The 16,146-nt window shown below is 44.8% G+C and overlaps 1 protein-coding gene across 2 annotated transcripts in view; it reads left to right on the forward strand.

The window, feature by feature from the left end:
• ZNRF1 (zinc and ring finger 1) overlaps positions 1-16,146 on the forward strand; it is a 55,048-nt gene extending 38,902 nt beyond the window's left edge. Inside the window, exons 2-6 of one of the 2 annotated variants that reach the window (XR_011600989.1) lie at positions 7,393-7,488; positions 10,640-10,745; positions 10,963-11,050; positions 14,146-15,399; positions 16,106-16,146. Coding sequence is in view for 1 of the 2 variants with exons in the window: in XM_070952767.1 (XP_070808868.1) it covers positions 7,393-7,488; positions 10,640-10,745; positions 10,963-11,020 (260 nt within the window). In the remaining variant the exon portion in view is untranslated. Of the gene's footprint in view, positions 1-7,392; positions 7,489-10,639; positions 10,746-10,962; positions 11,051-14,145; positions 15,518-16,105 lie in introns of those variants that run through there. The other variant, XM_070952767.1, reaches the window with a different exon arrangement.

Consider the following 16,146-nt stretch of genomic DNA (forward strand, 5'->3'; position numbering starts at 1 on the left):
TCTAAATGCCATCTATAAAACATTTTATAAAAATTTTCTCTCAGGTTTTGCGACTGTGTAAATTTAACATTCTGAACCCAAATTTTTTCCCAAGTTTCCAGCATCACTGGTTCTTCAAAATTCTGTGCCCACTTAATCATACAATCTTTAACTAATTCCGTTTCTGAATCTCTTTCTAACAAAACATTATAAAGCCTTTTAATATGCATTGGACCTTTCTCTCTTATATGTCTAACCAATTCTTCCTCATGCAACATTATACCAGTTTTTTGGTCCTCTTTCCATCTCATTTGTAATTGATTATATTGTAACCAGGTTAAATTAATCCCTTCGTCCAACAGTGTCTGCAATGTCTTCAGCTGCCATCTGCCCGCATCTGTAAAAAGAACCTCTTTATATAAAAACCCCCCGAGTGACATTATATTTGTATTCCACAAGGTATGACCAAGATCCAGCCATAGCGGTATTTTATAATCCCATTTGAGTCGGTGCTTCTTCCAAACTTTCATCAGGGAGTCTCTAAGTATATGACTTTTAAATACTTTATCCACTTTATTTTCATAGAATAAGTAAGCATGCCATCCAAATTCAAGATCAAAACTTTCTGCATTCAATATTCCAGCCTTTTTATTTCCAAACCAGTCACTTGTTAAAGTTAAAGCTGCTGCATCATAATATAACTGTAGGTTTGGGAGTTTAAGGCCTCCTCTTTCTGGAACATCTTGCATAATTTTCAATTTCACTCTCGGCTTTTTCTCGTTCCAGACAAACTTATTCACACCAGACTGCCAGACTTTCAGTTGTTTATCACTTTTAAGCACCGGAATCATTTGGAACAAAAACAGAAATCTTGGCAAAATATTCATCTTAACTGCTGCTATTCTTCCAAGTAACGACAGTTGCAGCTTTTTCCAAGTCTCCATGTCTTTCTGAACCTCTCGCCACAACACCTCATAATTATTTTGAAACAATTTCATATTTGATTCTGCAACCTGAATTCCAAGATATTTTACCTTAGGTACAATTTCAAAACCTGCCCTCCTTTCAAGCTCGTGTTTACGATCTTGTGTCATATTCTTAACTATCATTTTAGTCTTTTTTGAGTTCAGTTTAAAACCTGAAACTCTACCATAGTCTTGTATAATGTCGTTCATCAGGATTATTGATTCCATTGGTTGTGATAGGGTAACAACCAGATCATCTGCAAATGCCTTTATTCTATAATCCTCTTGCCTTATCACTATACCTTTCAAAATTTTTGAGTCCCGTATTGTATTTAGCAAGACTTCCAATGTTAATATAAATAAAAGTGGGGACAACGGACATCCCTGTCTTGTTCCTTTTTCAATTTTAAACTCTGTCGTCAAACTTCCATTAATAATAATCTGTGCTTTTTGCTCTTGATAAATTGCTGAAATCGACTGTATAAATTGGTCCCCAAAGCCCATCTTTTTTAAAGTCTTTAGTAGAAAATTCCAATCCACTCTATCAAAGGCTTTCTCCGCATCCAAAAAAACCAGCACTGCAGAAATCTGTTTATTCTTATCAAGATATTCCAATAAGTCTATTACTTGCCTTACATTATCCTTCATATATCTGCCCTCAATAAATCCCGCTTGGTCCTCATGAATTACTTTTTGGATTACTGGCATCAACCTGTTGGCTAATACCTTCGCATAAATTTTATAGTCTGTGTTCAAAAGAGATATTGGTCTGTAGTTCTCTGGTTTTTTAGGACCAACTTGTTCCTTTGGTATCAGAGATATATAAGCAGTTGTCCAAGATGGGGGTATTTTACCCCCTTGTTGAATATTGCAAAATAAATCTCTAAGTTGTTCCACCATTTCAGCTTGTAAAGTTTTGTAATACACTGCAGTCAAACCATCCGTGCCAGGAGCTTTGGCTGTTTTTAGCTGCTTAATTGCTGCTATTATCTCCTCCTCTGTTATAGGATAATTCATTCTTTCCTTTTGTTGATCAGTAATTTTTGTAACTCTCTTATCCTTTAAATATTTTTCTATAAGTCCATTCTGCACCTCTTCTTTGGCATATAATTTAGTATAATAATCCACAAAAGCTTCTTTAATTAATTTTTGTTGAAAAATTTCTTTCCCTCCAATGTTAATACTATCAATAGTCCGTATACTTTGTTTTTTCCTCAGTGTGTAAGCCAACCATCTGCCCGGTTTATTGGCATTGCAAAATGTATTATGCTTCGCGTATTGTAAACTTGTTGCAACTTGTTCCGCCATAAGCATTTGAAATTGGTCTTTCAAAAGTTTTATAGCACTTCGTATTCTTTCATCTGTTGGGTTTTTAATAAGTAATTGTTCCTTATTCTTTATTTCCATTTCCAACTCAGATCTTTTCTTTTGTCGGAACAGTCTATGTTTAGAATTCATGTAGATAAGTACCCCTCTCATATAAGCTTTACTAGCGTCCCAAACAATTTCAATTGGGGTACCTTTATTCAAATTTATCTCAAAAAATTCTTTCAAATGCTTTTTAAGTTCTATTGTATTTTTTTCATATCTAAACAAATTCTCATTTAATCTCCAAGAACGTCTCTCAACCTTATCCATCTCAATTTCTATCCATACAGGGCTATGGTCAGTCAAAGTTCTTGGAAAAATCTTTGTTCTTTTTGTCTTAATAAGTAGATCATTTGACAACAGGATAAAATCAATCCTAGAAAAGGATCTATGTCTATCGGAAAAGAAAGTATAATCCAATTCATTTGGATTATGTATTCTCCAAACATCTTTTAGTTCCATATCTTCTTTCAAATCAAAAAAGGTCTGCGGTAGTCTAATTCTGGACTTTGCCAAGCTCTTTTTGTCTAATTTAGAATCAATTACTCCATTCCAATCTCCCATAAATAAAATAGATCTATAGTCCCATTGCACTATTTTAGTATGTAACATCTTGTAAAAACAATCCTGTTGTTGGTTGGGAGCATAAATTCCAATCAAAAGAATTTGACCATTTGCTGTAAGCAATTCAATTGCTACAAACCTACCATCTTGATCTACTTCTATAACTTTTGCTGTTAATTTTTTATTTACATAAATAACCACACCATTCTTTTTCTGCGAAGTTGAAGATATATAATGTACTCCTAATTTTGAATTTATCAGATATTTCTGATCTTGAGTTGTAATATGCGTTTCTTGTAAACATATTATATCATTATTAAATTGTTTCAAATATGTAAATAGTTTCTTCCTTTTCTGTGCTGAATTCAACCCATTAACATTCCAAGATAAACACTTAAGGGTCATCGGCCTGTTTCTGGAGCGCAGAGCAAAATATTTGAAGTTCATCCAAAAGCTTCGATCTTGCTCCTCCCATAGCTCCACTCTCTTGTGGGGTACTCTTTGCTGCCTTCTTGTCTTGTCTTTCCTGTTGTTGTTGTTGTTTTTGTTTAAGTAATTTGGATTGAGCTCTAGTTATACGTTGATCTTTAACTTCAGTCAACTGAATCAAATCCAAAATTGGAGAAGAATCCAGCAAGGGCTCACTCAGAAAACCTCCTTCTGCACCTTGCACATTTTCTAATTCCTGCTTAGGCTGTTCTTCCAATTGCCTCTCTTCACTCTCCTTAATCTCCAAAACTGTAGATGTACGTGGAGATGGTGTTCTTTCCTTAAGAATAGTACTATAAAAATGTTGTGCCTTCTCCACAGTATTCAATCGATATCCTTCTCCCTTATATCTAAAAATTATCCCAGCTGGCACATCCCACCGGAAGGGTATCTGTAAGTCTTTCAATTCCTTAACAAGAAAACCAAATTCTTTTCTAGCTTTCAGCATTTTAGGAGGTAATTCTTTAAAAATTACAAGTCGTGAGCCCCCCACTTGTACAGAGGTGTGAAAATTTTTGGAGGATTTCATTTCTAATTTCTCTCTCAGTAAAATATATGACCACATCTCTAGGCAGTTGTCTTTGTCTGGCCACCCAAGAGTTCACTCTGTAAATTTTATCTATTTTGTGAAATACCAGATCAGGGTTAACTTGTAAGATCTTAGCCAGGGCTTCAGAGCAAACTTGTCTCAAGTCCTGTCTCTCCTCCTCTCGAATTCCCCGAAGCCGTATGGCAAATTCCATCGCCCGGAATTGTATCATGACAATCTCATCTTCAATTCTCTGCATTTTATTATCAGCTTCTTCAATTTTATAATCATTATCTTTCATCCTAACATTAACTTCTAATTTGAGTTCTTCAACTTTAAAATCAACTTTCCCAATAAAATTTGCCAGGCCAGACGCCACTTCTGATATTTTTTTGGTCACCATATTTTGATTCTGCTTCACCATATCTTTAACTTCATTAATTTCCTGCAGAAATTCCTCATGTGATTTTTGAAGTTTATGATCTATTTCCTGTTGAGATTCTTGAAATTTTTCATCCAAAGTTTTAGAAATAAAGTCTTTTAAATCTCCCACATCAATTTCTTTTTTCTGAGTTTGTAACTGTTGAGCAGGGGGAAGTTGCGTTTGGTGTTTATGTGTGGGGGATCCCCCCCCTGATGCCTTCCCTTCCTGCTTCTTTGAAGCCATTGTGCCACGTAAGCTAATTTTTCTAAAGAGGGAAGTTCTTTTTCCTTTCCCTCTTCCACAAAAGCTTCTAAAAAAGTCCCCCAGATTTAATCAAGTGAAGCTGAAGTAAAACAAAGTCAAATTTTAGAAAAAGAAATTTTTTCTTTAGATAGAGCAACTTTGTAGCAGCTTTATAACTTTGTAACAAAGCAGGAAGGCTTCACAAATCCACTTTCATTAGCTCGTTAACTCAAATGCTGGGCGCCATTTTTTTTCAAATCACTTTCACTCACTCACTTTCTCTTTTAAATTAGAAAATCAACAAAGCACTGATACTTGCAGTTTTCAAGTTTCTGGATTCAAGTTGATATTTCCGTTGTTTGTTAAAATTAGTTCCTTTCGCTTTAAGAGTTTGCTGCTGCCGGCTTGTTCTGCTAATTAGCAGAAACGTCCCACGCCGCCCGGAGTTTCAGCAGGTTGGAAGGGAGCCACGCCTGTTTCCTCCCCAGAAACAGTTCCCTGGGGGGTTACAGGGGCTCAACCTGTACCCTGCTATCTCTTCTCCTTCAATCTTCAAGATTTTGGAGTTTTCGAGCCGCTCCTCGATCGCGGGGCGGCTCTACAGGCGGCGGGGCTGGCGGTCTTTGAAGAAACACCGCCGTCGCCGAGGCTCGCAAACCGGAAGTCAGCCATCAAACTCAATTTCATTGAGGGCTGCATCAGGATTGTGTTTGACCTTGGGGTGCCAGGTGGTGTGGCTGGGACGGGGTGCCCAAGCTCCATTTTTGCTGGCAGAGGGCTGCAGGAGGCCGTCCCGGCTGAAAATAGAGCCTAGGAAGGCCATGCATGGCCCTCCCAATAGGGGTGAAATTCACTTACCTTCTGCGCATGCACAGAGGGTCAAAAATGGGACGTGATGAAGTCTGGGCGGGTGGACGGAGCCTCCCAGCACTGGTGCTACCGGTTTGCCTGAGCCGGCAGAATTTCACCCCTGCGCCCCAAATTCCGTTTTCCCTGGCAGAGGCACCGCAGGTTGGTCCTTCACTGTTTCCAGGGCGGCCTTGTGGGCCACATCAAAGCATAACCCAGGCCAGATGCGGCCCGCGCGCCTTGAGTTTTGACACCCCTGGGCTGATAGAATATTCTGGCTTTGCCCACGATTGAGCATAAATGCCGAACCCAAAGAAACGCGCCTAATAAGACGAAGAAGCCGTTGTGGGGAATAACAGCATTTCCACTTAAGACATCTGAGAGCCATCACTGCAGAGGGCGGAAAGCATTTTTCTCCCTCACGCGCAGAGATCATTGTTCGTGCTTCTATTCTTTGAAATCCTGGCCAGGATTATTCAGATTGGGCTGGTTGACATATGCGATTTAATATCCGTTTAACAGCGTCTTTAGCATGAGCTATTGAATCCGCGGTAATTGGGTTATAATTCGCACCGGGCGAGGAGTGGGGGCCCTAAGCCCTAAGGAGACGGCAGCTGTGGCCAGGCCATAATATTTTAAGAAGGTGCTGGGCCCATCCGGAGGGTGGAGAGAGCTAAGCTTTTTTTTTTTTTTGGTTATATTCTATTTTCTGGTTTGTGCAGCCAGCAACATTCTCTGCAAAAAAATAAATATTGCAACCCCCTGCTTTTTTGACTCTCGGTTGTCTCACATGGTTTTATATAAACTGAGTAATTTTCAGCACGTCGTCTTACATAAGAATAATAATAAAAAAAAAATCCCAGCTCCCTTTGCACCACTTATGTTGAATCTTCCCATCCTTCCGGAGAACCAGCTGTAAGGTAGTTCCTTTCCCTCCTTCGATTGCTCGCAAAAGAGCCTGCAATTGCAGACACACGGAAATTAAACATTTCCCTTTGCATTAAACGCTTGAAAGGACCTGGATTTTAAAGCCACTAGAATCCTGTCTTTTAATTTTTCTTTTCTTTTCTTTTTCTTTTCTTTCTTTTTTCTTTTTTTGCTCTTGTCAGATTTTACCGTACAATATTAATCCTTGGGCAAAATGTCATCTCAGATCATGGAAGTAAGGCGGCATTTAAAAAAAAAAAATAGTTCTTTCTTGTGTAGTCTGAGCATTCGGGGCTCTTTTGGTCATGTTCAACTTTGCAACTGTTTTGTTCCATTTAACGTAGTATTATGTGTGGTTCCGGGAATTCATCACCAAGCTATGAAAATCCGCTTGGCATCCTTGTAGGAAGTTAACGCAGGTAGTCCTCGACTTACAACATCTCATTTAGTGACCATTCGAAGTTATAGCGGCACTGAAAACAAGGGACTCGTGACGGTTTTTCAAACTTACGACCGTTGTAGCATCCCTATGATCAAAATTCGGATACTTGGCAACTGTTTCATATTTATGACGGTGGCAGTGTCCCGAAGTCACGTGATCCCCTTTTGCGAGCTTCTGACGAGCAGAGTCAAGGGGGAAGCCAGATTCACTTAACAACCCTGTGACTAATGTAACTACTGCAGTGGTTCGCTTAACAACCATGACAAGAAAGCTCCTAAACTGAGGCAAAGCTCACTTAACAAATGTCTCACTTAACGACACAAATGTTGGGCTCAGTTGCGGTCGTAAATTGAGGACTGCCTGTATAACCATACTCTGTTTCCCCCAAAATAAGACATCCCCGCATGGCAATAAGGCCAAGCGCTTATTTCAGGGTTCAAAAAAATGTAAGACAGGGTCTTATTTTCGGGAAAACACGGTATTCCTGTATATACCTTTATACCTACACCTGTACATATGCATGTCAGCCTCTTCTCGCAAACCGCTCTGCATCTGAATGGGGATGATAAGTCTGCCCCCTAACCTGCTTCCTCCCCCCCAACTTCTTTTCCAGGTTTCAAGTGCCCCGTTTGCTCCAAATCAGTGGCTTCCGATGAAATGGAAATGCACTTTATCATGTGTCTGAGCAAACCCCGTCTCTCCTACAATGGTGAGTTCTCCTTTGCGGCCTGCGGAGGAGCCCCGTTTGCCAGGCCTGGCAGTGGCTGCGGGGGGGGGGGGGGGGCAAAGCTGGGGGGCAGCGAGAGCAGGTCTTCCCGCCTGGCCTTCCAGCCGGTGTCCATAAAGCCACCCCGGCTGGTCCCGTTCCTCTCTCCATCAGCGTTCTCGCCATCTTATGCCCTGCCCTGTTCTCCTGGTGTCTCCCAACTTCTTTGTATGTGGCATGAGCCACAATCTGCCACGCTGGTTCAGAAAGGCCGAGCTGGGCATCGGGTGAGGTAGGGAGAGAAAAGGGGCACGACAGCCCAATTTCTGCCTCCGTGCGAAGAGCAAGGCCGTTCATTTTTCAGAAGGCAGTTGTTTGAGTTGCTGCTTCTGCACTGGGCACCAACTTCTATTCTTGCCCTGCCAGCCCCCAGGGAAGATGACCTGCCCATTCGCGGCTCCTCTGTCCTCTGGCAGGCAGCAGGGACGGGAGGGGAGGGGGCTGCCAGTCTTGTCTCAGCCTGATCCAAAGGGCTCCGGAGAGGACTCTGCTGCCATCTAGGGAGGGGCCTGGGATGCAGCAGCCCAGTCGGGCAGAGTTGGGGGAGGGAATAGCTGTCGGTGAGCTGCTCCCCCTTGTGCCCATCCTCCGTGTCCTTCTGCCTGGCACGGGGCAGCCAGAGGGCAGGGCCGGCTTCGTCCAGCGTTGCTGTCTCAGGCAGCTGGCCAGCTCCCAACACAGGGAGGAGCCCCTGCTTTCCAGGTGCAGGAAGGAGCCTGCCGGCTCCCAGGGAGGAGGGGCCCTGGTGGGCGGGCGAGGAGACATCTGCTCCAGCAACAGTGCCAGCCCGTGTCAGCCCTGCAGCGTGCCGTTGTTCTATCCAGCCAGGTCGAGACGGCAGGGATGGCGCCAGGCAGCCCCTCAGGGGGCCAGGGGGAGGGCAGCAGCGTGGTTTGGGGATGCAGCCAGAGCGATCTGCCCAGCCTCCGCCGGAGGGCCGGTGCCAGCCGAGCCAGCTGCGATGCAGCAGAGCCTGTCTTCCTTGCCCTCAGGGAGGCCCTTTCCTTCTCCCTCTCCCTCCCCACATGCATCTGACATGCGCCTTACTTGAGGTTGTCTCAGGTCAAGCACTGGGGGGGTGGGGGGGAGGGGAGGCAGGAGGGATCGGTGCTAGCAAACCCCCAACGCTTACGGTAACAACCTTGCTATCCTCCCCCCTCCGTCCCCCCCAATTGCTGTCACCTTTTGGGCTTATTTTTGGAGCTGCCGCACCAAGGTGGGCTTCACAGCAGCTCCTTTGGGGAGACGGCAGGGAACAGGTGCTGCATCTGGTCTGCCCCAGATGCATGGGGACTACCGCGCCCAGCGTTCCCAGTCCCCAAGGATTTGACATGTCCTTTTTTTCAAGCTTTGGGCATCCTTGGCAGGTGGGACGGCCGATTTGGGCCAAGAGGGTGTCTGGATCCCTCATTCCAACGGGGCAAGCTTTATTCCTAGGGGCCAGAGGAGTTCCTTCCCTTGGTTGCCAATTCAGACATTAGACTGAGCGGTGGACCAAGGAGGAACTTAGTCCTGGGTTGGGGGTCAAGTCTAAAGTGAGCCCATGATTTGCAATGGGAGAAATGTCAGATTATTTTCATTCTCCTGCATTCCTAACCTCCATCTATCCTGATGGGTTTATTTTCTAGAATCCAACTTGGATAGTTCTGGGTCTGTTTGTTTTTTTAATGTAACTGGGATTAATTTTAACCAAACCTTGGACAACCTGATTACTCATGGAGACTCTGGCTGCTCACAAAAAAACCCCAACCCAATACTGAAGCCAATAACCCCCCACACCCACACCCACACCCACACCCACACCTGGCAACAGCAATCAGACCAGCCACTTGATGGGCTTGATACCACTCTGGGGCCCCAAGGCCTCTTAGCAAACCAGTAAACTTCAATCCTGGAATGTCTTTTCATGTTAAAAAAACAAACAAACCCTGTTCTTACAAGCTTGGGATTGAAGCCCCGAGTTGAGAGGACATTCTTATAGGACAGGGACGGGGTGAAATGCTCCTGGTTCGGACCGGTTCACCCGATCCGGTAGCGATGGAGGCGGGTAGTTCGGAGAACCGGTAGCAAAAATCCCTGCGCCCTCCCTCCCCCCACCATGCCCAGCTGAGCCGCACGATCATCAGAGGCTTTTTTTTTTTTTACTTTTAAAAGCATTTTTTCTACAACCTCTTCCGATGAAAAAATGCTTTTAAAAGTAAAAAAAACAGCCTCTGATGATCGCGTGGCTCAGCTGGGATCGTCAGAGGCTTTTCAAAGCATTTTTTTCTGCAACCTCTGGGCCAAAAATGTGGTAAAAAAATGCTTTGAAAAGTCTCTGACGATCCCAGCTGAGTTGCCTGATCGGCAGAGGCTTTTCAAAGCATTAGAAAAAATGCTTTGAAAAGTTAAAAAAAAAAAGAAAAGTTGGCCACGCCCACCCAGTCACATTAAACCCCCCCACCAAGCCACGCCCACAGAACCAGTAGTAACAAATTTTACATTTCACCCCTGGACAGGGATGTCAAACTCAATTTCATTGAGGGCCGCATCAGGGTTGTGGGTGACCTTGGGAGTCCGGGGTTTGGCGTGGCTGGGGTGGGCATGGCCAACTTGACGTCACTCATGTCAGGGGTGGCTGTGGTGGCTGAGGGCTCTGCCAGTGAAAACAGGCTCCCTTGCTCAGTTTTCAGCTGCGGCGGCCTCCTGCAACCCTCTGCCAGCAAAAATGGAGCTGGGGGGGGGCCGCAGCCCTCCTGGACCTCATTATCGGTCATGATGGCCTCCTGCAGCTCTCTGCCAGTGCCCCCCCCCCAGCTCCATTTTCTCTGGCAGAGGCACTGCATGTCAGTCCTTTGCTGTTTCCAGGGCAGCCCCACAGGCCAGATCTAAGTACCCCCCCCCCGGGCCAGATTCGTCCCCCGGGCCTTGAGTTTGACACCCGTGTTATAGGAGGATTCACATCATGTGGTGTTTCTTCCAAAGTGCCTTGGTGTCCCCTGGCCTGGTAGATCCCAAACGTCTCTCCTTCCTCACGCCTAGTCGACGGGGGTTGTATGAACGCAGCTGCCCTTTCCTGCCCCGGCTCACCCTGCCTTCTCTTTCTCTCCCGCAGACGACGTGCTAACCAAGGATTCCGGCGAATGTGTCATTTGCCTAGAGGAACTTCTGCAAGGAGACACGATAGCTCGGCTGCCCTGCCTCTGCATTTATCACAAGAGGTAGAGTACGAAGAGCCTTGGGCCCCTCGAAGAAGGGCCCCTGTTGGGCCTCCTGCTTCAGATGGGTTGAGAGGCTGGGAAACGACCCTGCTGATCTCCCAAGGCTTCTGTGAGCTGCTCCTCTCCAAGGGGGCCATGCATGGGGGTCCTTGTCTTCTGCCCCAGCAGAAGCCCCTGCCGTGCAGGGAAGTGAGGGAATCCCTTTTCTCTTCTGCAGCTGTATAGATTCCTGGTTTGAAGTCAACAGATCCTGCCCAGAACACCCGTCAGATTGACCGTGGGATCCCACCCGGACCTCTTTCCAGGTGAGGCTCTGCCTCTTGGTCTTCAATGTGCCCACTGTAAAGAATCCCACTGTCAGCCCTGGAGGCCATCTTTTTCTTTGGATCTTCAGGGCTGCCACACTTGGTGCTGTGGGAAACTGGGAGGGGGGGTGTTGTATGGAGTTGGAGAGATATCTAGCCAAAATAACATTCTTTTCTCTGAGAGTCAAGGACATCCTGCTCTGCACCTGGAGTGGCGTGACTGGGAGGCATCTCCAGTTGGGACGGTGCTGTGATTGGGCCATGTGATGGACATGTGGGTGCAGGGGAAAGGACTTGGAGTTTCTTTTGGGTGGGGAAAACCTGGAAGCTTTCAGATTCGGGTTTTCCCAAATGTGCCAATATGACATCTCTAATGAAATGGAACTTTGAGGAACTATTAGCCTTGGAGTCTCCTTTCGTTGGGAGTGTTACTTGGAATCAGGGGTGAAATCCAGCAGGTTCTAACAGGTTCTGGAAAACCGGTAGCAGAAATTTTGAGTAGTTTGGAGAACCGGCAAATACCACCTCTGGCTGGCCCCCGAGTGGGGTGGGAATGGAGATTTTGCAATATCCTTCTTTTGCCACTCCCACAGAACCAGTAAGGAAAAATTTTGGATTACACCTCTGCTTGGAACCCTGACACTCACTTCCTAAATAGAGTCTCTGCTAACTCCCAGTTTAACCTGGAAAAAAAATGCACTCTGGACTAAGATGGCCGATCCATTTATGGTCACGCTGGCTGAGAATTTGGAAAGTCTCTGTCCCAGTCGAGATAGGAGGTGCCCACTGAGTTTGGGAAGATTTAGGGAACGGTATGTCGCTTTTAAGGGAGGCATTTGAAAGCAACCAAAATGTTTTGTGCAGGCAAAAATGGAAAGAAATGCCATCAGCCCACATAATAAAGGAATTGGTTATTAACAAATGAGAGGGGAAAAAACCATGCTCTTTTAAACAGTTCTGTGACTTGTCAGTAAGAATTACAAACAGGAAGTAAATTCTCAAAACTAATACTTGTTTTCATTTTTTCCTAAACAAAACTAAGTAAGTAAAGTCCTTGAGCCAGCCTTCATTTGTTGGCAAAAGGACAGAACCGGGTTGCCATCGGAATCTTCCCAGATTATTTTTCAAATTTTTGGCACAACCCTAGATTTTTCTGGTGATTTCCCAACCAAGCTCAAATCAGTTTTGACTCAGCTTAGCTTTTGAGACCATTAGGGGCTGTCTTAACACCGCATGTGTAGCCAGAACCTCTGAATTAAACCTTGCCTGATTTCATGTTGGGTTCAAATGTTCTCATAAACCTTGAGACGCATTTCAATGAACCAAAATAGAAAGATTCTCCCTTGGGCCTAGTGATGTATTGTTTAATAAAAGTGTTTCCAAAACAGGATATTTTCCAGGTTCATTAATTTTGGTGTAAGATCGTTGTCATATCTGTTCTCATGACATGAGCCCATTTATTCTACGCAATCCCCACAGGATGTACACATTCTGGACTTATTCTTCTAGTATAGGGTTGAATGAATCTTTGTACTTCTGTAAGGTCATTCTCCCCATCTCTCTTTTTCCTGCTGATTGAAATACCACCTTGCTTTTAATCTAAATGTACACAACATTTTGTGTGTCACAGGAGGGTAGGGGGTGGGAGAACGTTGTCTACTCAGCCCAAGAACTTGAGAAAGATCATAGGTTGAAGGCCACCTGTAAGAAGATTTATGGAAGATTTATGACTTAGGAAAGATCATAAGTCAAAGACTATCTATAGAAGATTTAGGGTTGTGTTTCTCAACCTCTCTTGAGGTTGAAGAGTTGGATTAGAAGACTTCCAAGGTCCCTTCCACCTCTGTTATTCTGTTAACCTTGAGAACTTTAAGATGTATGGGCTTCAACTCCCAGAATTGCCAATCCAGCATGCTGGCTGGGGAATTCTGGGAGTTGACGTCCATGCATCTTAAAAGTCATCCAGATAGGGAAACATGGATATGGAGAAACAATTGACTTTGTTGCTGGTGCATAACAGTTGGGACTCAAAATCCTTTTCATGTCAGGGATCGACCAAGATCTGCCTTTGGCCATCAGAAGATCCTTGCAGGGCCAGTTGGAAAGCTTAACTTACTCTAGTCAACATTCTGTTTGCATAGAAGCTAGTTAAGCGCCAATCGGAAACCTCTAATTCAGTGTTTCTCAACCTTGGTAGCTTGAAGATGGGTGGACTTCAACTCCCAGAATTGCCAATCCAGCATGCTGGCTGGGGAATTCTGGGAGTTGACGTCCATGCATCTTAAAAGTCATCCAGATAGGGAAACATGGATATGGAGAAACAATTGACTTTGTTGCTGGTGCATAACAGTTGGGACTCAAAATCCTTTTCATGTCAGGGATCGACCAAGATCTGCCTTTGGCCATCAGAAGATCCTTGCAGGGCCAGTTGGAAAGCTTAACTTACTCTAGTCAACATTCTGTTTGCATAGAAGCTAGTTAAGCGCCAATCGGAAACCTCTAATTCAGTGTTTCTCAACCTTGGTAGCTTGAAGATGGGTGGACTTCAACTCCCAGAATCCCCCAGCCAGCGCTGCTGGCTGGGGGATTCTGGGAGTTGAACTCCACCCATCTTCAAGCTACCAAGGTTGAGAAACACTGCTCTAATTCATCCTTCCCTGGATTTTTTTGTAAAAGGCAAATTTCCCAGAGTGGAGAGGGGAGTCAAGAAACCCCAGCAAGAAGCAGTGATGTTTATGGTTAGCATAAACTCTTCTTTATTGTTTGTTAATTCACCAGTGGAACAGCTTGCCTTCTGAATTTAATTAATTTAATTTAATTTAATTCATTCAATTTATATGCCGCCCCTCTCCGAAGACTCAGAGACTTCTGAAGTTGTGGGTACTCCATTATTGCAGGGTTTTAAGAAGAGACTGGACAGACACTTGTCTGAAATGGTATGGGGGTCTCCTGTTTGAGCTGGAGGCTGGACTAAAAGATCTCCATGGTTCCTTCCAACACTGTTATTCTTTTATTCCTTGAAAGACATAGACATGAAATAAATTGGGGGGCTGTTCAGCACCAACGCTTCTTTTTTTTTCTCTCTCTCTCAACAGGTCCTCTCACCATCCATCCTTCTTCCACACACACACTCCCAACTTCCTCCAAACCAGCTCTGGGACACCCCCACCCCAATGGCAGCCTGGGCATTTTAGTGTTCAGTTCTGGACTTCAGAGGCAGAGAAGACCCTCAACAAGCAACTGTCGCTCCGCAAGGCCATACATGGGGAACCATCCTCAAATCCGGGTCAGAGGGACGAAGAAGAGGGCCTGGGGCAGGAGCCAGTGGCCGCCGGGCCCCACCCCACAGCCACGCCATGATGTTTGTTTGGGCTAGAGCCAGCCACGAGCGAAACGGAGCACGACATGCGTCGGTGCCATTCAAGGACCCTTCCTTCCTGCCCACATGCGGGTCCCTTTTTGCACGGGGGTGGGGTGGGGTGGGGAAAGTGGTAGTTTACCCCTCCTTTTTTATTTTCTTGGAACAACAAGGCCATTTCCGCCCCCTCCCCTCCTGCCGCCCCCCCCACCTCCCCAGTCCTGAGGAGGAGGAGGAGAAGAATCAGATGTTTTCTGTGGCATTTTCCTGAAGGCATTGTAAGTTTGTCTTTTCAACTGTTTACAAAACAGCCACGTCGTGTCAACCAGTGAGCCAGGTGATGTTTATAAGGCTGCATCCTCGGGCAGGTGGGGAGCAGAACTTCCAAGACCTTTTTCTTCGCCTCTCCATCAATACCCCCTCCCCATTGCCAAGTCCTTTTACTCTTTCGTCTTCCTCCTCCTCTTCCTCTTCCTCTTCCACCCCCCCTCTCGACCTCCGTGCTGGCCCCAGAGGCTGCCGTCCTTTGCAAGTCTCCTGCAACAAGGTCAGAACAGTTTTCAGCCCTTTTGTGGACCGCAGGACTGGCCTTTTTCTTAAAGCAACACACACACACAGAGGATACGACACACACAAACTCACACACCCCCTCCTGCCCTGCCAGTCCACAAATGAGCACGAAGCAAAGCCTGGCTGAGCCACAGGATTGGGGGAATGCGGTGGGGGAAACCTCTGATGGACGGTTTTGATCCGCAGGAAAAGTTATCTGTATTTATATAGGAAAAAAAAACGAAAAAAAAGAAAACAAACTTTAAAAATGACAAAAAAGAGAAAAAAAAATCAAAGCTTGGGAAGGGAAACTTCCCCTATTAGTCAAGTGTTTTGATATGGTATTCAATAATGCTCAATAAAATAGTCACTGTTATTTTATTTCCAGGTATTCTTATTTGTCTGATGGATTTGGGATGTGAAGGGATACCTTGAGCATTTGGTGGGTTTCACACCTCTTTTTAAACTCAGACATGCGAGTCCCTCGAAGTGGGCATGTATTGGGGTGTAGCAATGTTTGGGAGCAATGCTCTGGTTAAGCCACAATCTGAAAACATGGTTGTTGTTGTTTTTTTTTAAAGAAAATTATCTATAATGAAATTGCGGCAGGATTTAAATGACTAGAGATTACCATTTTTAAAAATATAAATAATGTCTCCATGGCCAGCTGGAGAGATGCATAAAGGCTGCAATTACACCAACTCCAGTTTGTTCAGAAAAAGAATTAACACCGTAGCATTAAAAAAAACTGAAGTTATACCCAGCCTAATTTCTGGCTAACCACATTACCTATTCCTACAGAAACAGCCATTTTGGAAGCAAAAATTCCTCAGTTTGCCTCATCTGGAATTTCCCAAATTCTTGGAAATTCCAAATTTGACCCATAAATGCCAGGAACCATCGGAGTCCCGTTCTCCCTGGCCTCAATTCACAGTTTTTCTCAAGTTCTGCCTCTTGATTTAAAAGGATCAAACTTTTTCAGCCATCAGTACAGGGAGGGCTTGGCGTATGTGACAAGGAGCATCTCTCCTTCATCGGGATGTATATTCTGAATTTGGATGGCCTCTTGCAAATATTGTGAATGTCGGCTGAGTGGATTACATTGCCAACAGGTTGAAATTCTGCAAGATCGTGTTTCCTTAATATAGGAAGAAACTTCAATAACCTGCACCATGCTGGCAACTCTCCC

This window comes from Pituophis catenifer, unplaced genomic scaffold (genome assembly GCF_029215685.1).
Source record: "Pituophis catenifer annectens isolate HBS135680 unplaced genomic scaffold, rPitCat1.0.hap2 SCAF_13, whole genome shotgun sequence".
NCBI lineage: Eukaryota > Metazoa > Chordata > Lepidosauria > Squamata > Colubridae > Pituophis > Pituophis catenifer.